General features: G+C 40.0%; 1 protein-coding gene across 2 annotated transcripts in view; it reads right to left on the reverse strand.

Moving 5' to 3' along the window:
- CDYL (chromodomain Y like) overlaps positions 1-24,372 on the reverse strand; it is a 175,530-nt gene extending 151,158 nt beyond the window's left edge. For both annotated transcript variants that reach the window (XM_063096884.1, XM_063096883.1), the window contains exon 1: positions 24,125-24,372. In XM_063096884.1, the coding sequence (XP_062952954.1) occupies positions 24,125-24,148 (24 nt within the window). In that variant the 5' untranslated portion in view covers positions 24,149-24,372. The remainder of the gene's footprint in view (positions 1-24,124) is intronic.
- Positions 24,373-24,624: the final 252 nt, after the last annotated feature.

The raw sequence follows: 24,624 nt of genomic DNA on the forward strand, positions 1-24,624 counted from the left end.
AGAATTCTAGTATCCAGCAAAACTATCCTTTAAAGATGAAGATAAATAAGAGCATTCCCAAGTAAGTTATTTGTCACTGGTAGATTTGCACTGCAATTAATGCTGAAGAAATTACACTAGACAGCAACTTGCATCTACAGGAAGAAGTGAAGAGAACCAGAAATGGTAACTATATGGGTAATTAATATATAATCTCTTACCTTACTTCCTATAAATTAAAGCAAAAATCACAGCCACAACTGATGGGTTTACACAGCATATAAATGTTACATGACAATAATACTAAGGACAAGCAGGGGAAATGGAAATATACAATTGAAAAAATTGCTTCATCCCAAGTGATTCAATATTAATGGCAGACTGGGAAAAGCGAAGATGCACATTGTTACCTCTAAAGCAAACACATGGACAAAAAAAAGCAAAGCTATATAACCAGAAAACTAACAGAAGAATTAAAACAGAATACAAAATAGTGATTAACATAAAAAACAACAAGAGGAGAAATAAAAGCAAATAAAACTCCCTCCTTAAAAAAGCACAAAATGACAGACCTAAATACAACCACATTAATAATTATTTTAAATATAAATGGACTAAACATTCCAATCAAAAGACCGAGATTGTCAGATTAGATTTTTTTTAAAAAGAAAAAAGCAAGAACCAACTATATTCTAAAGAAGCACTTTAAATATAAAGACAAAACAAACTAAAAAGTAACAGGCTAAATAAAGATATACCATGGCTGGAATACAAAACAACGTAAACTTCAAAGAGAATTACTACAAACAAAAAAGTACATTTCATAGTGTTTTTATAAGGCCAACAGATACGAAGGCATACCAGTATTACAAATATATATATACATCGAATAACAGAGCTTCAAAATATGTGAAACAAAAAAAAATAAAAGAAGGAAACAATGAAAAGCACAATCATAGTTGGAAATTCTAACATACTTCTCAGTAACCGATAAAACTGGACAAAAAAACCCACAACAGATCTGGGAGATCTAAATGACAACATCAACCTTAATTTAACTAATATTTATGAAACATTCCACCAACAACTGAAGAATTACATAATCTTTTCAAGTGTGCGTAGAACATTCACCACACAGACCATATATTGGTCCACAAAACAAGTCTAAATAGATTCCAAAAAACTGAAACCTTAGAGAAAATGTTCTTACTGTAATGGAATTAAAAATGAACAATAAGGGACTGCCAAATGGTGCAGCCTTTATGGAAATAGTTTGGAGGTACCTCAAACAATTGCAGATTGATCTACCATGTGACCCAGCTATTCCACTGCACTGCTGGGAGTATACCCAGAGAAATGGAAATCATCATGTCAAAGCGGTACCTGTACTCCAATGTTCATTGTAGCATTATTTACAATAGCTAAGAGTTGGAACCGGCCCAAATATCCATCATCAGATGAGCCGATAAGGAAAATGTGATACATCTACACAACAGAATACTACTCTGCTATAAAAAAGAATGAAATACTACCATTTGCAGCAACATGGATGGACTTAGGAAAAATTATATTAAGTGATATAAGTCAGGTACAGAAAGAGAAATACCACATGTTCTCACTTATTTGTGGGAGCTAAAAATAAATAAATAAATTACACAAACAGGTGGGGTCAGGAAGAAGACACAACAATCACAATTCCTTGAAGTTGTTAAGACAAGTGAACAGATATAATGGTGATGGGCAGGAGGGGGGAGGAGGGGAGGGTGTATTCAGTAAAGTGTGGACACTAAAATCAACCACACTGTATATTGATAAAATAAAGTAAAACAAAAATACAAAGTACATTTATTTTACAAATAAATAAGTTACTTTTATTTAAAAAAATTAACAGTAAGACATTTAGAAAAACCTCAATTACCTGAAAATTTACCTAATTCTAAACAATCCACGCATGGGTCATACTGGTCAGCCACCAAAAAAAGAAAAAAAAAATTCTATGGGTCAAAAAAGAAGTCACAAAGGAAAATTAGAAAATATTGAGCTGGATTAAAATGAAAGCATTTCAAATTTTGCAGTATACATTAAAGCAAAGCTTAGAAGAAAATTTACAGCATTAAATGTTCATATAAAAAACAAGAAAAATCTTTAGCCAATGGCCTAAACATCTACCTTCAGGGAAAAAAAGGCAAATTAAACTGAAAGGGAAAGGTAAATAACAATAAAGAGCAGATACAATTATCTGCTAATAAAGTCAGCACTTTAGAGGAAGTGAATTCCTTTAAAGATACAACTTATACCAGAACTGACTCAAGAAATATAAAGCCCACGTGGCCTTCTGTCTATTATTAAAGACAGTAAATTCATAATCTAGAAAATTTATCACAAGGAAATCTCAATCCCAGATGGCTTCACTGATAAATTCTAGTAAACATTCACGGCAGAATCAAAACCAATCTAACACAACCAATTTCAGAAAATAAGAGGAAAGAACGCTTCCTAACTCCTCATATGAAGCCAACATAACTCTCTGACAAGGAGAGAAGATTATAGACCCATATGCCTTATTAACACAGACACAATTCCTCAAGGCATCAACATATAACAAAGGACCAAACATCCTCAGGTCATTCATATGTAGATCAAATCCACTCTTAGATCCACTGTAATAAAACTACAGAACTATAAAGAATAAGAAATCTTAATCTAGCAGAAAGATTGAGATGACTTATAAAGAGGGACAGGAGCTTTTTCATCAGCTGATGACTGATAAAAATTGTAAACCAATAAACTCATACCCAGCTAAAGAGCCATTAATAGTGATAATAGTGAGATTGTCATTAGACATATGCATACCAAGAACTACTATCCCCAAATTCTCACTAAAATAATTATTAAAAGGATGTCCACTCCTAGGTATATACTAAAGAGAACTGAAACATACGTACACACAAAAACATCTACATGAATGTTCATAGCAGCATTACTTATAACAGACAAAAAGTAGAAATGCCTCAAATATCTACCAAACAATGAATGAATAAAGAAAATGTAGTATATCCATGAAATGGAGTATTACTTAGTCATGAAAAGGAATGAAGTACTGATACATTGTATAACATGGAGAATCTTGAAAACATTACACTAAGTGAAAGAAGCCAGAAACAAAAATTGTATGATTCCATTTATAAATGTCTAGTACAGACAAATCCATAGAAGCAAAAAGCAGATTAGTGGTTGCCAGGAAAGGGGGTTGAAATTGGGGACTGACAGCTAATAGGTATTAAGTTTCTTTCTAAGGTGATGAAAATGTTTTGGAATCAGTGGTGATGGCTGTACAACTTTGTGATACTAAACAAATTCAGTTCTAAACAAAATCAGACTTTTATTTTTATTTTTTTTATTTTTTGTTTTTTTAAAAGATGACCAGTAAGAGGATCTTAACCCTTGACTTGGTGTGTCAGCACCACACTCTCCAAAGTGAGCCAACCAGCCATCCCTATATAGGGATCCGAATTCATGGCTTTGATGTTATCAGCACCACACACTCCCAAGTGAGCCACAGGCCAGCCCCAAAATCAGACTTTGAAAAACTGACTACTTTAAAAGGAGGAATTCTATGGTATGCAAATATCTCAAAAGAAAAAAAGGGGGTAGTTCCAGTCAAGATAGCGGAATAGATGGTCCCCAGCATCACTCTCTCCCACAAATCAACCAATTTACAACTATAAAAATGTAACATCAGCCAAGCTGGGGCCGCTGGAGCTCAGGAGAAGGGGAAGAGGAGGAGAGACTTACAGAGCCCATAAAGCCGGGAGAAACCATGATGAGAGAAAGAAAAAAACTGCTCTGAGCCTTTTGGTCCACAGCTGCTTTAATGCTGGAACTGCTGAGCGCATGGAGCAGGAGCTGGCAGAAGCTGCAGCTGTGCCCTTCATATGGAGTTACTTGGAGGCGGCAGGGAAGAAGAGGACCTTGGTGGCTGTAAACCCATGCAAGAGCGAGGAGCCAGAACAGCTGAAAAAAGGGGAGCCATCCAGAAGCCAGTGGTCAACACAAGGGACCAGCACAGGGCCCGCCCCATGGGAAGTGTTTGGAGCACCGGTGGTAGGGGAGACGGGCCCACCAGTAGAACACTGAGGCACAGCAAGGACAGCTGATCTGCCCCCCAGTTAGCACAGGACCACTCAGAGGATACTGGTCAGGAATGCAGAATTGCATGGGGTGCAGTTAGATGAAAAAACTAAGGCCCAGATCAGAGTTTCTACACAACCCAGGTGCACTGAGTCTCTGGAGAGCCAGAAGCACCTATAAGGTCAACCATTAAACCCTGAGCTGCACAAAAAGCCTTCCCTAGGGAAACAGCAGCAAAGCAGCAATTTAGCTCAACTGCACAGCTCAAGTACTGGTTCCCACAGGAAGTTCCCCAGTGTTAAAAGCAAAAGACAAAAAATTAGTTCTGGTGCAGGAACACCACCAGCGCCTTTGGGCCCGACAGGAGGAATGGAGCCAGGGACAAGACCCCCCTTCCACAACCAGGCACATGGCGCCAGTGCCTTAGGACCTGCCCAGGGACTCAAGGTATGGAGCTAGGGACCGGACCGCCCTCCTACAACCAGGCACACTGCGCCAGCGCCTCAGGGCCCACCCGGGGACTCAAGGTAGGGAGCCAGGGACCAGACCCCCTCTCACGACCAGGCACACCACGCCAGCACCTCAGGGCCTGCCTGGGGACCTGAGGTATGAAGCCGGGGACTGGACCCCCCCTCCCACAACCAGGCACACTGTGCCAGTGCCTCAAGGCCCACCCAGGGACCCAAGGCAAGGCATAGACAAGAAGACCGGATCCCCCTCCCACAACCAGGCAACCCATGTCAGTGCCTCAGGGCCTACCTGGGGACCCAAGGTATGGATCTAGGGACCAGACCCCCCCTCCCACAACCAGGCACACTGTGCCAGTGCCACGGGGCCCACCCAGGGACCCTATGCATGGAGAAAGGGACCAACCCCCCCCCCACAACCAGGCACACTGCACCAATGCCTCAAGGCCCACCCAGGGACCTGAGGTATGGAGCTGAGGGTGGGACACTCCCCACAACCAGGCACACTGAGAGCACCAAGGAGCATGCCAAAAACATCACCTCCATGTGGGTGGCCCACCAGAGCCAACACAATAACCATGGCTGCTGTGAAAGTGGCTAGACCTCACAATCACCATGCAGATGGTCCACCAGCCACTGGAGTGAGTTGACACAAGGAGGATCACCAGCAAAGATAAAGAAAAGATCATGTCTCTCTCCACAAAGCCCATTTCAGAGTGACAGAAGAAGCATCTGCTCTGTGATAATACTGGGGGACCTGATCACACCTCTCAGTGTTGGACAGATCATCTAGGCAACAAATCAACAGAGTAACCATTATTCTTTCAGAAGAAGAGGAAAAAATCTAGGGCAATTGGAGGGGATGGGGAGAGATTGGATAAGTGGCATAAAGAATAATTACTATTTGTACCAATACATATGCTAGTAATATTGATTTGATCAACATATCTCAATGTTGAACCCCAGAAAGATGTATAATCAGTTCTGATTCAATTAAAAAAAGAAAAAAAGAAAAAAAGAAAAAAGAAAAAGGAAGCAAAATTAGCCCACATAGAAAAAATAGGATAAACAAAAAAGCACTCTAATGTAATGTTGGGAAATTTAACCTGTGGGTTTTTAAGAAAATAATTGATTGGTGTATATTTTAAGGAGAAAATAAATACTAGAGACTAATCTTAATCTAGTGGGGGCTGAGGTTGGAGACCTCAATGAAGAGTTAATAGCGAGACAATTTCCTTGCTATGTTTCCAAGGAAGACAGATAATTAATTATTAAGTAACACACGTATCACATTTTCAGTACATTGAAAAGAATAAAAAAACCTGGATGATAGAAGAGAGGATGTATTCAAAAGGTAAAAAATGATTATGTCCTTGTCACATTCCAGGAGATATTACTGAATAATTTGATTACTCAGAACAATAGTTAAGGAGAATTTAGGGAAACTGATGGTGACCACAAGGTCAGACACAGAATCTGTATCTTCCAAAACAGCAAAATACCAACTCCATATAGGAAAATCTCTTAAACCACAAGAGAGCTGGAAGAAAAAAAACAAAAAAAAAACAAAACAAACAAACAAACAAAAAAAACCCAAGAATGATAAACAGCAAACAATAATAAGTCCAAACATTTCAGTAATCATAAAAGGTATCACACTTGTTTTTTAAGCTGGCTGTGCACTGCTTGCAAGAGACAGTTCTAAACAAATTCAGACTTTTTTAAATAAAAAGAAAGGAAAAATATACGACTAGAAAATACTACCGAAACTAGTTAGTACAGCAGCATAAAAAAACAAATTCTGTAAGCTCACTTGAGAGAGCATGGTGCTGAGAATACGAAAGTTAAGGGTTCTGATTTTTTTTTTTTAACCAGGCAGCCACAAAAAATAAAACAAAACAAAATAATTTAAGGGAGAAATGCAATAATTGAGGTGCACTACAAATTAATAGAAGGAATGATCACGAATTTGTATACATGTAAAACTTTGGCTCAAAATATACAAAACGTGTATTGTCAGAAAAATCTATAATCTTAGGAAATTAACCTACCTGTGTCAGTTAATTAAAAGATCAAGCAAGAAAAAATGAAGGGTATACTTAATATTTGATAAAGAAAATAAACAAGTTTGATATACATGTATTTATTTGAACCCTGAACAAAACAAATATTGAACTCTAATCCCTAAATAAAATCTTTTACAAGATCACAAAAGGAAACTCCATAAATTTCAAATATTCATAAAAACCATTCTCTGACCATGATGCAATTCAATTAGAATTTGAATTCTAATTGTAAAGAAAGAAAAAATTTCACCTTAGAAATTTAAATGTCCTCAAAAACAAAAATCCTGGGGTTGTCAATTTTTTATACTTTTTGGCTTTTAAAACATAGGAATAAATATCCTAATAAAAAAAAGCTATACATTTTAAATAAACAGAAAAAAATCTAGAAATATTTGATGAAAAAATAATGAAATCAAACTTACAAGATGCAGCTAAAGCTGTACTTAAAGTATGATTTTATAGCCTTCATATAAGAAAATTATGAGCTAAGTGTTTAACTCCATAAACTAGGAAGAGAACCACATAATCTGAAGAAGGCAGAAGGAAATAAAAGAGCAAGAAATACTGAAGTAGAAGACAACGATACAACAGAAAGAGTCAACAAAATCAAAAACGGATTCTCCAAAAAAAATCAAGTAAGAGAGATAACATAAAAGACATAAAAAGCATGAGAGATGCTGGATCAAAGATCCAGTATAGATTTTTAAATATGTATCCTAAAAATCTCCTAATATAAAAAAACTTAAAGCCATAGTTGACCTAAGAAATAGAAAGCACTAATAAATCAATAAGATCTACTTCTTTAATGGATACTGAAATATCTCCCCTCCTATCCTAAAAGGCAGCAGAGACCCAGAGGATTTTATAGGCAAGTAAGACCAAATCTAGAAAAAATATAGAACCCAAAGATTCTGAAAACTGCCTGAGAATAGAAAAAACATTAAGCTGGTTATGTCTCTTTCGTGTGGCTATTATTAACAATGATAAGGAAAAGAATTTAGCAACGTAATTTAAATACTTGTAACAGAATTTATCCCAGAAATGTAAGGATGACTCAACATCAGAAAACACATTTATACTACTTTTAAAAATTAAAAGGAGGTAAAATGACAATCTTCTATAAATGCAGAAAATTATTTCACCTCCTTTCCTTTTCTTCTATAAATGCAGAAAATATATTAAATGCAATTCAATAACCATGATTAAAAACTCTTCACAAGCTAGAAACAGAACTTTACCCTGATTAAAAGAGTACCTAGAGGGCCGAGCCCGTGGCGCACTCAGGAGAGTGCAGCGACGCTCCTGCCACGGGTTCGGATCCTATATAGGACTGGCCGACCGATCACGAAAAAGACAAAAAAAAAAAAAAAAAAAGAAAAGAAAGAAAAGAGTACCTAGAAAACCTCTACAGCTTTTACTTAATAGTACAATTTTACAGAACCATTCCTTTTTTGAACTAGAAATAAAACAAGAATGCTTGTTCTTACAACTTATATTCAACATTGTACTGGATGGTCCCAGAAAATACAATGAAAGAAAATATATATAACAGGTATGAGTTTGGAAAGAAAAAAATATAATTATCCCTATTTGCACAAGTTATGATTGCCTACATATAAATCTAAAATAATCTACAGTTTTTCAAACAACAAGACAGTTTAACAAGTTTGCTAGATATAAGATCAGACAGCCTTTCTTGAACCACTAGTAACCAATTATTCTCCTATTAACAGAAGCAACAAAAAAAACTATAGTTTCTAGGAATAAATCCAGGAAGGCTGTGCAAAACTTTCAAAAAGTTCTTAAAACACTTGAGGTAAAGGGAGCTAGCTATCTGAGTAAAGGAACGTTCTCTTGGATCCAAAACTTTCTCGCATCTGCAGGTAACCATGCCAGCAATTGTACCTGTGTGCGCGCTCTCTCTTCCTATTAGCTTTCCCCATCATGCTGTAATTCTCCTATCTTACAGCAAACAAACCCAGCACCTACCCTGCTCTCCTGGTTCCCTTGTCACAAAACTCTTCCTTAGGGTTGCCTATAATCACCACCTCCAATCCTCTTTCCCATCCTCTCATGAACCCATACCAGGCTCAAGTCCCCAACACCCCACCAAAATAGTTGCTGCCAAGGAGCCTCCATGACGCTAAAGCTGTCAATTCTCAGTGCTCAGCAGCAGCACCCAACATGGTGGCTCATTCCCTCCCTGAAACTGTCTTCACCTGGCTCCTAAGGCACCACCATCTCCTGGTTCTCCTACTTCTCTGCCCACATCTCTTCTCAGTCTCTTTACTGCGTCTTTATCTCCCCCAAGTTCTACAGGATACAAGTGCTAGAGTGCCCCCAGGAGTAGTGTTCGCACCTCTTCTCTACTTACACTTACTCCCTAGATGATTAAATGTGTGCATGGCTTTAAAAACCAAGTATATATACTAGTAACTCTCAAAATTATCCCCTGCCCTGAGCTCTCATCTTGTGCAGCTTATTGCTGCCCAACACCTCCAGCTTGACATGTCTAAAACCCAACTCCTAATACCCACCCAGCAGCCCTGGCAATAAAACCAAAGCTGCACCCTAAACAGTAACCCCCATCTCAACAAATGGCAAGTCCAGTTTAGTTACTCAAGCCTAAAAATCCTGGGTTCTTTACATTCCTTTTCATTCCCTTACATTCAACAGCCAAGCCTGCTACCTCTACATTCAAAACATACCCAAAATGCAATCACTCATCACTACCTCCCCAATATTAACCCCCTCCCCAATTTTCAAACTACCTTCATTTTTTTTTTTTTTTTGCCGTTTTTTCGTGACCGGCACTCAGCCAGTGAGTGCACTGGTCATTCTTATATAGGATCCGAACCCGCGGCGGGAGCGTCGCTGCGCTCCCAGCGCAGCACTCTACCGAGTGCGCCACGGGCTCGGCCCTACCTTCATTTTTTGCCTAGACTATTCCGTCTCCTGCTTCCTTCCTAGCATCCCTCCAGTTATCTCCATATAGCATCCAGCATAATCTTTAAAAATTTTTAATTTCACTACATCATTCCTCCATGGCTTCCCGTTTTACTACAGATAAAATTCAAGTATTTAGCATATCCACAAGGTCCTAGATGTACCCCCTACCAACCTAACCCCAACCACCATTCTCTTCCTCTGTCTCAACACACTAGCCTCCACGCTGGCCCTCAAACTCGCCAAGAACCCTCCAACCTCAGTCTCCAGTATCACCTTACCAAACAACACCTCAAGCCACTAGCACTCCCGATCATAACTAGACTGCTGCTACCACTAGTACAAAAGCCTCTCAAGGGCAGGGGCTTTATCTGTTATGCCTACTGCTGAATCTCCCGTGCTGCAGATTAATCCATGAACATGTCAACTTCAAGCCAACATGGCTTCTTATGCAATTTGACAAGATAATTCCAGTGTGCAGATGGAAGAGCACACCACCAAGAAGAGCCGAGAAATTTGCCAAAAAGAAAAGAACAAGATGAAGATATCTGGTAGGGCAAGTTTCCAAGACTTATTATAAATCCATGCTAATTAAGACAGTGTGGTATGAATCAGGAAAAGACAAACACCAATTGAACAAAAGAAACTGACCCACACATCAATGAAAACCTCATATGACAGAAGTGGCAAATAAGTGGGGGAGAGATGACCTATTGAATAAATGACAGCAACAGATTACCTGCATTTAAAAAGAAATTAGACCCCAGTCTTAGACCACATATTAAAAACAAACTGCAAGTGGATTAAAGTTCATACTGTAAAAAGCAAACTTTTTAGATGAAAATACAGAAGAGTAATGACCTTGGGACAGGAAAGATTTGTTAAGAAACAAAATGAAGAAAAAAACTGATTATGTTAAAATGTAAAATTTCATTAATTTGGCAGGTGAAACATAACTGTATTACCGATCTAAAAAATTTTTAATGAAAAACAAAGCCATATATCAGAAAATATTTCCAACATATATAACAAAGATAAGCATCTATCACATATAAAGATTTCTAACAAATCGATAAAAAGGAAAAAGTGAGCCAATGACATAAAAAGGTTTTCACATAAAATTCTACAATTCCTTCACATTAACTTCTGTTTGTCTTCTGCTAAATGCCATGTATATGATTCTGTTTTTATGTAATAATTATCTGTGTACATACATTCTTTTACTGTATTTACGGGGAGATGTCCAGAATGATGGTCGTCTACAGTGCATGGCCCAGGGTGGAAGGGCATGGGATTTTTTTCTTTCATCTTTGACTTCCATCTTCTTTTCTCAATAAATATGTGTATTTACACAGAAACCATAATTAAGGTGACAGGACTACAGAAATTCTGAAAATTTAAAGGGCCTGCCTACCAAGTGAACATCAGCTAGTTAATTAGTGACCTTAGAAGGCCAAACTCAGTCCTTAGGGGCTGCTGACAACATAAAATATTTTAGAACTTTCTCCTCTCTTAGGTTCACCCTCAGATAGTTTTCTGAATATTCTCCATGGTGCCAAATCTGCACTCCCTGCTACAGAAATGAATTTTGGAATTAACTAAAGTAATTTAAAAGTATAAGTCTAGTGAGTAAAGTTGGTGACATGTTGTACATCAAAAGTGGTTTCTCACACACTATACATGAGGTATCCTAATAAATACACCACTAGGCCCCAGGTTTGTTCCTCTGCATCTACGATTCTCAAAACTTCCTAATTTCTACATACTGCATCAATGTGAGCCTCTGGAATCAATTTGCCGCTGGTGACAAGGACCACATGCTGGTTTACTTGACACTGGTGCTTTCCTGGTTCCTAGGAATGCTGACACCTGCCACTCACTGCACACGCATCTCTTCATGTCTGCACTGGACAAGCCTCCCCTCCTTGTGTACTCTCAACACACTACTGCAAAAAGATGTTAAATCACCATCATTTGTATTCATCATTGTTGTAGAAACCTTCAAATTCTCTTACAAAGTGTGTACTTCCTGATTTTCACTGAACAAAATTTTCATTTAACCTATTTCAACAAATCCAATCTGTTTTCATCCATATTTTATGCTTCATTATAGACACCTGCTTAACTTGAAAAACTTATCCATGATGATGCATTAAGTTTAGTCTCCTTGCAAATTTGCTAAATCTCGTAAACAAAGCTTATTGATTTTCTACCCTATTATTAGTCACTCTTTTTTAGGTCCATAGGAAAGAATTCCATGGTGCTGTGCACAGGAAACCTACTGGCTGCCTTTGAAATTGCAAGTATTAGTTGAGACTTCCTATCCTGTATCTATGTCAGGGCTGGCACAGTAGGTCACATGGTTAGAGCACAGCCTTATAACACCAAGGTCAAGAGTTCAGTTCCGCGCACCAGCCAATCGCCAAATAAAAAAAAAAAAAAGAAAAGAAAATGTCATTACTTCAGTCACTTCTGCTCTATATTCCACTTAATGAACCCAAGCACAGTGATCATGGAAGAAAAGGGAGATTAGGATATTAACTAGGATCCTGTTTGTCTTTTACAATGGAACTATCATCATCTGTCAATTTATACTACAAAGAGTTTTAGGAATCCTCATAACTCCAGTCCTCAAACCAAGAAAAATGGGGTGATTCTTGTTGTTTAGCATATTTCTTAGAGAAAAGTAACATCTCTAATACCTTAAAGTAATCCCTAAACCACAAAGGCTAACACCTCTGGAACTCTGGCAAGTTTTTGTATAGCATGCAAAAGGTCACTTACATACAGTATTAAGTCACATTATTGTTAATTGCTCATTAAAAACTAAGTAAAAAGATTTTGAAAAAAAACTTAAGCAATCTTCACATGTAAAAAGTTTCATCAGTATTATTATATTATTTGTAAACTCTTCAAGAAGTCTTTCAAATACCACCTTTCAGAAACACAGATGCTTACTGAAAGAGTAAGCTTCTTGCTAACATAAACCCAAAACAGATAACTAGGGAGAGAAGTAAATCTTCCCATATGTTCGTTGCTCTTCTGTCTTATGATAGGTGTCTACACAGACAAGCAAAAACCCAGCTGGAAGATGTGTCCTAAATTGAGAACGATGTGCAACAGGAGCGAGAATGCCCATTTTCTACCAAGGACAAACGACCTGTAGAGAACGGTGAGAGGGACAAATACAAGAGCAGCTTAGTCTAGTTTGAAAGTCGATTCGCTTAGAAAGACAGGATTTTACTGTCCACCTGATTTTTTCATTAAGAACAGGAACTTCTCTGAATGGTTCTATGTTACATGAGGAGTGCGGTGGTGAAGGGTTTTAAAGCAGGGTCTGGGGAGAGGGGTCCAGGGAGGGGAGAGAGTAGCTGGCAAAGGCAGCAACACTCCACCTCACATCCCTCCACCCAAGTTAGATAAGGCCAAAAATGTCAAAAGAGAGCTGGAGCACACAAAACAAAGTCGTTTGGAAACAGCTCTTAGTTCAACCACTGATCCCACAGCCATTTTCAGGGACAGGAGCTGCTGAAACACACTGCCCCTCAAAAAGCACTCCAGTCTTCAGAAGGCAGAAGGTATTTTAGTTTGAACCACTGGATTCCTGCCTCCTGAGCCTGGGAGAGATGCCTGGAGGTGGCACCAGCCTAGACTGGGGAGTCAGATGTGAGGCTGGCCCAGCAAGACAGACACGGTGGGGAGGTGTCTGTCCCTGGATCTTTTCCCTTACTGGGGATATTGCTGAGGGGAAAAGTGCAATCGAGCACCAGGAGCTTCTGGATGAAGGAGTACCACCACCTGGCTATTCCTGGAACAAAGTATAAAACTGGAAGCAGCAACGTGTGAGCCTCCACTCCTGGGGGGGGTTAGTGGGGGACACAGACCCCACGTGGCTACAGAACAGGGCGGGCTCCAGCTCCCACCGCCTCCAGGCCCCCTCAGCCGCTCTGCCGAGCTCAGTGGAAGAAGCAGCAACGTCCGTGCCCAGAAGAGAAGAGCAGCGCAGTTAGCTGCGGTCATGCAGGGGGCGCAGGAAGGGGGCTGGCTGTTAGCTGGGCAGATGAATTCCTGAGCCACACTTAGATATTAATTAACTCCCCACTTCTGAGAGGTGAATGGTGGTGCAAAAGCACAGAAAGGAGGGAATTCCAAGCTACTTTTAGTTCCTACCGTCACCCAGTAGAGTGCAGGTTCAAAACACAAGGGGCACCCCAACCCTGCACTGCTGACCCGCCAGCCAGCCTGGGGCACATTAACGTTCTTAGTTCCTTTACGAACTCTAAGAGGAGCCCTCTTCTTCAAAGGGAGAGATCTGCTCCACTACTGAAAAAATAGTTCACCTAACTCCAAGGCACGTCCCTCTACTGCAAGAGAATTTAGCCATCTGGAGCCCCAAGACAAGGACCCTGTGGTTTTAGCCTTCTTTTTAGTGGAATTATGTCTACAAGAGACATGAATTCTAGGGCAATCCTTCCTTCATCTCCACTTCTTGGTTCTGGTCATCTTCACTCCCAGCCCATCCTTTCAACAAAGGTGAGGGGTGGCGCTGCTGTAAAGGTGTCCACCTCGGGACCACTGTCTCCTCTGCTGACTTTGGCCAGGTTCCCGGGCAAGCTGAATGTGTCTGCTCAACACTTCTTCCTGACGCAGTGTGACACAGACTTCAACAAGATCTCATTTTCAGGATCATGTAAACTTATTCTACATAATCACTGCAAACTCATCATTTTTAAGTAGCCCCAACCTCAAGCTACTAAGGAAGGATCGCCTCCCCGAGGAATACACATTTAATATGTATTGGTCAATTTAATCAAGACATTCTCCAAAAGTTCATTTACGAGCAGAATTTAGTGGTGCTGAAAGATGGCATGTGAAATAATTCTGGGGGAAATTTTACTCATGTACATACTCATATTTGTATACTCTAAAGAGCAGAACAAGTCCTATGTCCAGTTAGCACTCCCCAAAGCACGCACACACCCCTTTCCATCCTTAAAAGTGATAATAAAATAATCATTTACCTATTGCTGAAAAGTTCATCTGCATACAAAAGGGAAGTCAGAGGACTAAGACAGTTCGGGGGGCCTGTAGTGCTGGCCACACTCCTCCACAGGGGGCTGAGTTGTAAGAGAGAATTTCTCTCTGCACTGCACAGATAAACAGTGAGGTGAACAAAAGTGGGCCGTCAGCCTCCTGCTTCCCAGGCCAGAGCTTTGCAAGTGCAGAGCCCGGGTCAAGAGTCAAAACTGTGAAAGAGGACCTGGCAGAGGGAGGAAAATCAAGCTGGAGGTACCAGAGCTGGACATAGGGACAAGAAAATTCAGGAGTGGGAGAGGACATAAGGACTGGAAACTCCCTCAAAGTCAGGGAGCTCTGCTAAAGGGACTTTGGTCTAGCCCATGGGTAAGGAGGAGTTACGAAGCAGACTGGCCCCTACTCTAACAGGGGACCAACAAATGCTCCCACGAAGTACAGAGAACAGCAGGCAGATGAGATAAAAACAGCTAGTGCACCTTGTCTTGAACATTCATCAATAAGATGATTTTAGACAGAAAACAAGTATCTTTAAACTTCATTGGTAAAAACAATTACCGAAACAAGATTTTTAAAATATCATTTATTACTTAACCCAAATTTTTTCACTTACATATCATCCCATCAGCTAATACTTCCTTCACCTATGACCATTATGAAAGAAAACATAATAAGTCCCTGCTTCTGAAACCAGAGTACACATACACAGCAAGAGATAGGGTTATAATACAAAGCCACTAACTCACTGCACATCTTCCTGAAACATCAACTTGACTCAAGTGTGGAGAAAAGTTAACTGTTAAGTATTTTTAAAACATTTACAATCAAATCCCCCAAATTCCTTAGAGTGCATTGTTAACATCACAAACATTTTTCAAGTAAATGAGCATTCAAAACCAGGTCAGGCTTGTGGAGGCCATTTGACTCCCCTGCCCACCTCCATCTCTTTAAGAGAATATTGCTTACTCTCTGCTGCTGCTGGGAGTACCTGAATGGAAACTGTGAAAAGCTACCATCTTTATGGACACTCACATGCCAAAAAGTTTTCATAACCATTCTTGATAGCTCTTTTCACACATGCCTCTTAAACTACTGATGAAAAATGGGTACACTTTTAGCCAAAGAATGTTCATGACATGCAATCAACATTGCTTGGTTTTACCAAATGCTAGGAAACCACTAATTCCTAGAAAACTTCATACAGCAGAGCCCATTACAAATGGAAATAAGAGAAAAAGTAAAGACATTTCCTAAATATACTGAAGCTAACTTCTCCTACTAGACAATACTATTGTTAGTTGACCCCTACCCATGAGTCACAAATGAGCTAAACGTAAAATCCATTTCAATACTATCATTTCAAATACTCTTTCTAGGAACACAATTCCTCTTATCTTTCAATTATTTGTATCAAATTTAGAACTCTATTTCTCCTCCAAAACACCATGTAGGTTTTTTTCCCCCCAAACAAGATAACAAATGCACAGTTCTCACATTTATGGTTTAATTTCAAACAACATAACTCCAATCACTGTAATATTTGTATTTTACCTAAAAAGTCGGCAATTATAGACTATTTACTACATTCATGTCTTCACTACAATCCACCAAAATACTGGTGGACTAGAAAAGACTGGGCACTACAATCCACCAAAAAACAGACACATGGAGCTGACCATTCTAGAAGAAAAATACACATGACATTATTTCATACCTAGAGAAAGTAATGTGTAATAAGTGCACACTGATAATTACAGCACAAAAAAAAGTTACATGGGGCACACAGATTTTGAACAGGAGGATAGGAGTCCTGGTGGAAATCTCTAATGAGGATCTGAATAAAGACCAACACTGAAGCTGGCAGGCCAGGGGACCCACCTCGGCAATTGGCAGGTACAGAGGAGGGATGGGCTGTTTAGGTGTGCACAGGGCAAGCTGACAACTCTGGCCACAATGGCTCAGACCAACTGAACAAGCCAACCTCAGTAAAGAAAAGACAGAGATGGTACACTTATATATCAAGGCAGGCAGGCAAAGAAGTAGAACATTTTGCTTCAAAAGCAATCATGTTGTAACTACTGTACCCATTTTTGTAAAGAGTCCCCTTGAGATCTATTTTATTTGTGCTTTCAATATCATTAGGTGAATCTCAAGTGTTGGCCCCCTCCCAGTTCATCCTATAAATTCCAAATCAACAAGGTTTCTTCAGATTCTGGCAAAAAAAAAAAAAAGCAAATGAGGCTCCAAAGGGTCTCCTGCCACAAAAGCTAGATCTTCAATAAAATATAATTCTTAATATTTTACTTAAAACAAGGAAAATATGCCAAGTGCCTCAGTGAATTCCCCCAACCCAACCATTATGAGTGACTTAACCATAAGTGTAGACAAACACCAAAGACTAACAAAGTGAGCATCAGATTTGGTGGGGGAGAAAAAAATCAGAATATTTAGAAGTAATAAACATAATTGTTTAAAAACTCAATGGGTGAATTAAATGGTAGATTAAACACATCTCATTAGTGAACTAGAAGTGAGATTTGAGAAAAAACCCCAAATGCAGCACACAAAACAAAAACAAGGAAGTGAAATGAGAGGGTAAGACAGAGGAAGGAGAGAATGACAAGATCCAATACACACCTACTTGGAATTCCAGAAGAAGAGTACAAAGGAGAAGCAGTATTTGAAGATAATTGGCCAGGACTGTTTTAGAACTGATGTGGCACAGATCCATAAAAGCAGCACAACATATTATTAAAAAGAAAGTCATTGGAAGAAATCCAAAATAGTCCTACCTTAAAGAATACTGTATTTATAAAGGATCATATTATAGAAAGAAAAAAAAAGTCACACAAAATACACTGTTGTAAAACTGCACAACACCAAAGTCAAAGATGCTCTCAGAAACTAGAGACAGAAGACAGATCACCTATAAAGTAACTACATCTAGACTGATTACAACCTCCACAAGAATGGGAAAGCCAAAAGACAATGGAATAGTATCTTTAAAATGCTAAGAGAAAATAACCAATTAACTGGTTTTATTTGAGATACAATTCTATCTTTCAAAAATGAGGGCAAAATAAAGACATTTCCAGATAATAAAAAAAACTAGAAACTTTTCCATCCATAGTCTTTCATTAAAGAAATCTCTAAAGGACATACTTGAGAAAAGAAGAAATAATCCCAAAAGGTAGTTCTGAGATAGAAGACTGACAACTAAAAAAACTGGTAAAGAAATAGGTAAATTTAAACAAACTTTGTATGAAATAATAACATTCTATTTTGTAAGGGTTTTTTTCATGGACAATAATAAAACACCAGAAAGAGTAGCATGTAAGTTCACGTAAGTTAGAATTGAAGGATTCTAAAGTCCTTGTATTGTCAGAAATGGCATTAAATATTGATTAACTTAAGACTTTATGCATGCATAATTTCAAGAACAGCCACTTAAAGACTGGAAATGGCATCAAATTCCAAACCCAATCAGCGAGATTTTAATATGGTTTAACCGTATTCTGTGGCTAGAGAAATGAGTTTGACAAGGACAATGTCAAAGTGTTCAGTGAAGGCCAGTGAATGTCAAGTCTTAGTTCAAAGGTCTTGAGAGTAATTTTAATACTTGCTTTGGGTCCTAAATTCTTGAAAATCAGATGAAAGCTCTTGATCCTCTCTCCCAGAAAAATACTCATATGTCCTTGTATAAATTTTCATACAAATATGGTCCTTCTGCTACGGGTTGAATGTGTCCTCCAAAGTTTCATGTATTAGAAACTTCATCTCTACTGTGACAGTGTTGAGAGTGGGAAATCCTATCATGGTAATTGAAAGGTGGGGCCTTTAAGAGGTGATTAGATTGTGAGGATCAAGCCCTAGTGAATGAATTGAAGTAATGGGGTGGATCTGATGGCTTTATAAGGAGAGCAAGTAAGCAGGTTAGCTCTCTCTTGCTCAAGCCATTTGCCTCTTGACACTCTGCTTTGCTGTGAAGAGTCACCACCCACCATCAAGTCCCTCACCAGATGTGCTCCTTGGACTTTGGACTTCCCAGCCTCTGAAAGTGTAGGGAATAAATTTTATTTATTTATAAATTACCTATTTTCAAGTATTTTGTTACAAGCAACAGAGACAGACTAATACACTTTCCCAACTCCCTGGAGAACATGGACCCGAGGCTTTGTCCAGCTTCAAAAGCTGAAGAAAATTAAGTTTGTGTGTGAAACAGTAAAGTTAGAAGCTCTCTCCCGTCCTAGAGTTGAGCCCATGTAAGCAGAGGAGAAACTAAGTGTAAAAGGAACAGTATGAGGCATGTTTGGGGGGAGGACGAACCTTGAAGTAAGGGGTCAGGAGTGGAAAGTCCTTCCTCTAATTCACTCTCCCAGCAATTGTGCAACTATTGCAATAATCTGAACTGTGGAAAATAATGACCAGAAAATGATCCCTAGCTTTAAGCAGTTACACTCTAGTGGACAAATATGTCATACAATGAAGATAGAAAACAGAAATTACAACACCCTTAGTGAACTACCTAGTGTTTTTAATATTCTCTTCTTGTAACAACTCAGTTAATAACTGGCAATGGTCAAAGAGCTTGCAAAAAGGACCATTTTGATTCACTGAAAGCTCCTCTTCTGCCAGGCAGACCCTCACCTCTCTCCTCCTCCACTTGTAGCCTGTGTCTGAACAAAAGAAGAGCAAAATCCAGAGGTTCCTAAATCCACCTGCATTCCAGAAAAAAGCTTCTTGAAACATGGATTCCTGTCTCCATCCAAACATTACAAATTATAGTCTCATGGTTTGGGCCTAAGAGTCTGTATTTTTAAAGGACCCCAAAATGATCCTGTTCTACCCACAAGCACACACAATATAAAGACAATTGCTCTTTATTTATAAAAATTGAACTCATTTTGGGGTTAGCTTTGCACTTTGCACATCAAAGATATTCAAAAAACCATGAACCAGAACACTACAAATAAAGTGTTTCCTATCTACTGTGAAAATATACTCCATGGTTAAAATCATTACAGAGCATGAGGAAAAAGTCAATGATTCTTAGATATATCACAGCAAGAACAGAAGACATATTCTGGTACAAAGGAATTAAAAGCAAATTCAAAGGGATAGCAAATGAAATGTGTCTACACTGTTGTTTGAACAAATTAATAATATTCTCAGCAATTCACAGGATAAAGAGCATTTAAGATAGTCTATTAATTTTTCAAAACACACATATACATTTAACCTCACTGCCTCACAGTCAACTCTAGAAGTCAAATAGCTCACTTTTTCTTTTCTTATTTTGGTAATGTCAATCTTTTCAGAGATAGCTACACCATACACAAAAGATGCTGCCTTACATTGACCAATATCCATGGAAGGTTTCCCAATCTTTGTGACTTCCATTTGAACTACACATTTCGATTTTATTTATAATTGTCAGTGTTCATAAATTCCTTGCATAGGAGAAAGCAGCAATCTTATCTCAAAGTTAGGAGACAGATTCAATACACCTTTGCCCCAAACCTGATTATCCCTTCTAACTAATCAGCTTTAAAACATTTTAAAAAAAAAAGAAAAAAAAGAAAAAAAACCAGGTACAATTTCTCTACTAAAAGCTTACCTCCATTTTGGATTCACTAAAACATACATATGTTGTATAGACATCTCAGAAGGTCAAGACTAGATCACTGAGATCTTATCGAAATTTAAATTAGCTGTTACAGTAGTTTTCAGAGGAAAAACTCTACATCCACTAAGGGAAAAAAAGGCAGCTTTAAGACGCTCAAATAAAGAGAATGCTTCTTCCATTTCATTACAGTGTACATTCCTTATTTGGCCCCACATAAAGTCTTACGGTTACTTGACCACTAGATAAATTAAGGTCCTCTCAACTTAATGGTTTTCTTTGGTTACATAGTCAAATTTACTGGATACTCTGAAATCTCAAAAGTCAAAGAAGGAAAACAGGTTTGGTTTCAAGGTTTGAGAGGTGGGTGGTTTTTTTTCTTTTAGAAGATACAGATGTTTCGTGATGTTATCAACTGGGCATATAGCATTTTATCAACAAATTGCTTTTACATGCTAAGGTCAGTCATTTAAGCATCACAATTCTTCAGTTACCATCATCCCTGTTTTACTGATAAGAAAGTTAGTTACTTAACAAGTAACCATCAGGTAGAAGGGAAGAATGGGACCCTGAACTTCTAGCCCTAAGTCTAGAGCTGGGATTGGAGTTAGAAGGCCTTTAATTACTCCACCCAAACTCCACATGCCCAAACCCTAGAGTAAATCTCAGTTCCTGAACAGACAATGACAGCCGATCACCAAAAGCAGGGGCTAGCAAACCACAACCCACAGGCCAAAACAAGTCCACTGCTTGTTTTGTGGAATCCAAGAGTTGAGAACAGTTTTTACATTTTCAAGTGACTTTTTTTTAAAAAAGGAAGAGTACTTCATAACACCTAAGAATGACATGAGGGCTGGTTGGTTAGCTCACTCTGGAGCACAGCCTTGAAATACCAAGGTCAAGAATTGGGATCCATATATTGGCCAGCCACCAAAAAAAAAAAGAAAAGAAATTCAAATTTTAGTCCATAAATAATTTTATTGGAACACAGCACTCATTCATATGCATATTGTTTATGGTTGCTTTTGCACTACAACACAGCTAAGTAGTTACAACAACAATCGTATGGCTCACAAAATCTAAAATACTTACTCTCTGGCCCTTTGTGCAAAAAGTGTGATCTAAAGGACAGCTAGTCTTTCTGTGAAAGCTATGAGGTTCTTATCTACGCTGAATCAAAAATCTGTTTTCTCCTAATCCTAGCTGCTGGAAATGCAGAGTAAATCTATTTTACCCTTCAACTCTTCAGATTTTGGAAGGATGAAGTTTCATCCATCTTTTCCAGGATCTGCTCCCTTACAAAACATAGTTTCAATAACCATTTAAACATTTACTAAGGACCTATTACCATGTAACAGTTTCCATGCAAAGTGTTAGAGATACTTCCTTTCAGGTGAGAAAATGAAGGCTTAGCTGTTAGGTAACTCACTTCTTAAGACCACGTATCTACTGCAGACCTGTCCTCCTACCATACCATGTTACTTCAAAAAAAGCCAATAACAAAGAAACAAGGCTCTGCAGTTCCTCTTCTGTCCATACATTCCTCTTCCTCTAGATTTGTGGAGCCTTAGACCAAACATGAAATTTTATTTCAATTTAGGCAGAACTGGACAAAACAAGGCAACAAATGTCCCTTGACCTGGCCACTAAAAGTACCTCAGTGTTCTTCCTAGCCCTCAGACTACAGTGCTCATTTACAACTGCATATCTTTGCTGCCCCACAAATAATACTGCCCAGATGAAAACAATACAACTATATATCTTCTGAAAGAAAAGCAGGCCTCAGGGAGCTATGCTCAGTTTTTAGATCAGTTACAATATAATAATAATCATCACTTACTGTGCACTTGCTATGCGAATTATAGGGTATGCCTTACATATTTCCTCATTTAAACTTCACAGCTCTATGAGAGAAGCATTAATCCCAGTTTCATAGATGAGGAAACTGAGCATTCAAGGCCAATTTACCCGTGACAGAGTTGGAATTCAATAACTAGGTTGCCTGACTCCAAATCCAGGCTCTCAACTGCTATGAGAAACTGTCAAATGTCAACTTTCAATCGTAATATAATCACAGTGTTGCCTACAAGTAAAGAAGTTAGAAAACTATACATATTTACATTTACACCTCAACTATACTTCTATAATACTTTCCCCCCCAAAGCTAACTAAAATAAAACCCACAAAAGTTCAATTGTGCAGATGTATCATTTCTTTGCACTGTACTTATTTATTTGCTCTTTGAGGGCATGAACCATTCTCATAACTCCATACCTCTCTATGGAACCTCCATATGACATTTATTAAACATGCTGAATGAACACAAAATTAGGACAAAATGTCACATATAAATGACATCTGCCAGGAATATAATGAGTAGAAAATCTGAAGATAAACAATAAACACAGAAAGAACTAAATTTAGTTTATAGTGCACTAGTGGTAAATATGTTGTCTTCAGAGTCATTTTTACATACATAGGATACAACTTATGTATAAGGTGCTACTCTCATCCAAACATTAGTGAATCTAATTATTTACAACCGCAAAAACAAATACAAGAGTGAATATTCAATACTAAACTACCAACGAATGGTATAATGTAGAAACTAAAATCCCTCATACCCTGTTAGGGGAAGACCTCATGCATCCTAGCCTACTTCTATTCCTCCCCCCCGCCGCCCCCAAGGGACGCTCCTTGAGACCAGGAAGACCTCCGCAAATAACTAATACACTAGGCACAACTAACGCGTAAAAGGGTTGAAAAGAATGGAACACTTTCAGTGTCAGCTAAGGTACAATGACCACATACATAACCTCCTGAGAACTTTTGCAAACACTTGTTTTTAAAAAGCAACAAAAGTTGCTAGAAGACTACCATTGTTGGCAACAAAGGTCCATTCTATGCCAGTAACTGTAATGCATCTAGAAGGAAGGATCACCTGGGGCCACGGGGCTATACTTGTTATAGATGCTTAGTTAAGTCCCTAAACACCCAGGTCCCCAAACGGATCATAAAGGTGAGTCTACAGAGCAGCCAGAAGTTTTAAGTCTCTTATGAAGATGTATTTAGAAACCTATGTAAAACCAGAGAGTCATTTATCCAAAAGAACAGAAAGCCTTCCAAGTTTCTGTACTTCCAGAAAGTCTTAGAAATACATCAAGAAGTTAACATCGAGACGTACAAAACATGTCTAAAGATCCAAACTGGTAACTCTCAAACTTGAAGTTGAAGCTGGCAACCCCATCGCCCATAACTTAGAGTTCTGATTGTGCCCTTTCTTCCTTTCAAAGCTGCGGCGCAAATGAATGACGGTGTATCAGCGTTAAATTTAAATTTCCTGGCTCTGGCCACAACGCTAACCTAATTAAAACATGTGGTCAACGCTTAGCATTTTCGGTGCAGTATTTTGCGTCGCTTTGGCTGGAGCAGCCGAGTCGAGAGACAGTTGCCCTGGTCCCCCCAACCCTGAGGCAGAAGCAAAACCCTCTCCAAAAAGCTTCATTAAATGGACAGGAAAAACACCCTCCCAGCACCGCCCACGGACCCCGCCAGGCGGTAATGAAGGCTTCGAACACTTTGGGCTCAGTCTGAGCAAGTCACTTGTGTCAGCGCTACTTCCTCGCGGCCGGGACGCCCCCACCCCCAGCCTGACAACTCCGGGAGTCCCACGGCCCGCGGGCCCCCTCGGAGCAGCGTGGCTCGGGCTCCCCTCGCACACATTTCCCGTCCAGCAAACTGCGGCCGCGGCGGGGGAGGGGCCAGCGGGCGCCGGCGGCAGAGCCGGGCCGTCGGGCTGGACGCGGCCGGGCCGGGAAGAGGCGGCGCGGGCGCGGGCGGGGGGACGGCCCGAGGGTCGCGGGGGGGAGGGGAGGTACCTCGTACAGCTCCTCGGAAGCCATGGTGGGCGGCGGAGTTGCTGGCGGGCTGGCGCGAGGGGCAGGGTCGGGGCGCGGCGCCGGGCGGCCGGCACTTTGTTTCACTTGGGTCCCTGCGTGGCCTGCGCTTCCTGCTCCCGCTCCCGGCGCCGGGCGATGCGCACGGACGAGCCTCTCGCACTCCGCGGCCAGTGCGGGCCGGCGGCGGCGGCGGCGGCGGGGTTGTGCGCAGGAGCAGCTGCGCAACGCGCCCTGGGCGCCCGCGCTCACTCCCCGGCGGGCCGGCGCGGGCTCGGGCTCATCGCGCCCCGCCGCGGGGCCGAGCGGGCTGGGGCGGGCGCGGCGGCGGTGCAGGCGGCGCGGCTGGATCCGCGGCTCCCCCTCTCCGGTGTAGTGCAAAAAGCTTCCTACTTGCGACCAAAAAACCTGCCCTGGCTACTGAGCATGCCCAGTACGGCCGCCCGGCCCGGCGGAGCCGCGCTCCCGCGCTCCGGGTTTTC

Source organism: Cynocephalus volans, chromosome 5 (genome assembly GCF_027409185.1).
Source record: "Cynocephalus volans isolate mCynVol1 chromosome 5, mCynVol1.pri, whole genome shotgun sequence".
NCBI lineage: Eukaryota > Metazoa > Chordata > Mammalia > Dermoptera > Cynocephalidae > Cynocephalus > Cynocephalus volans.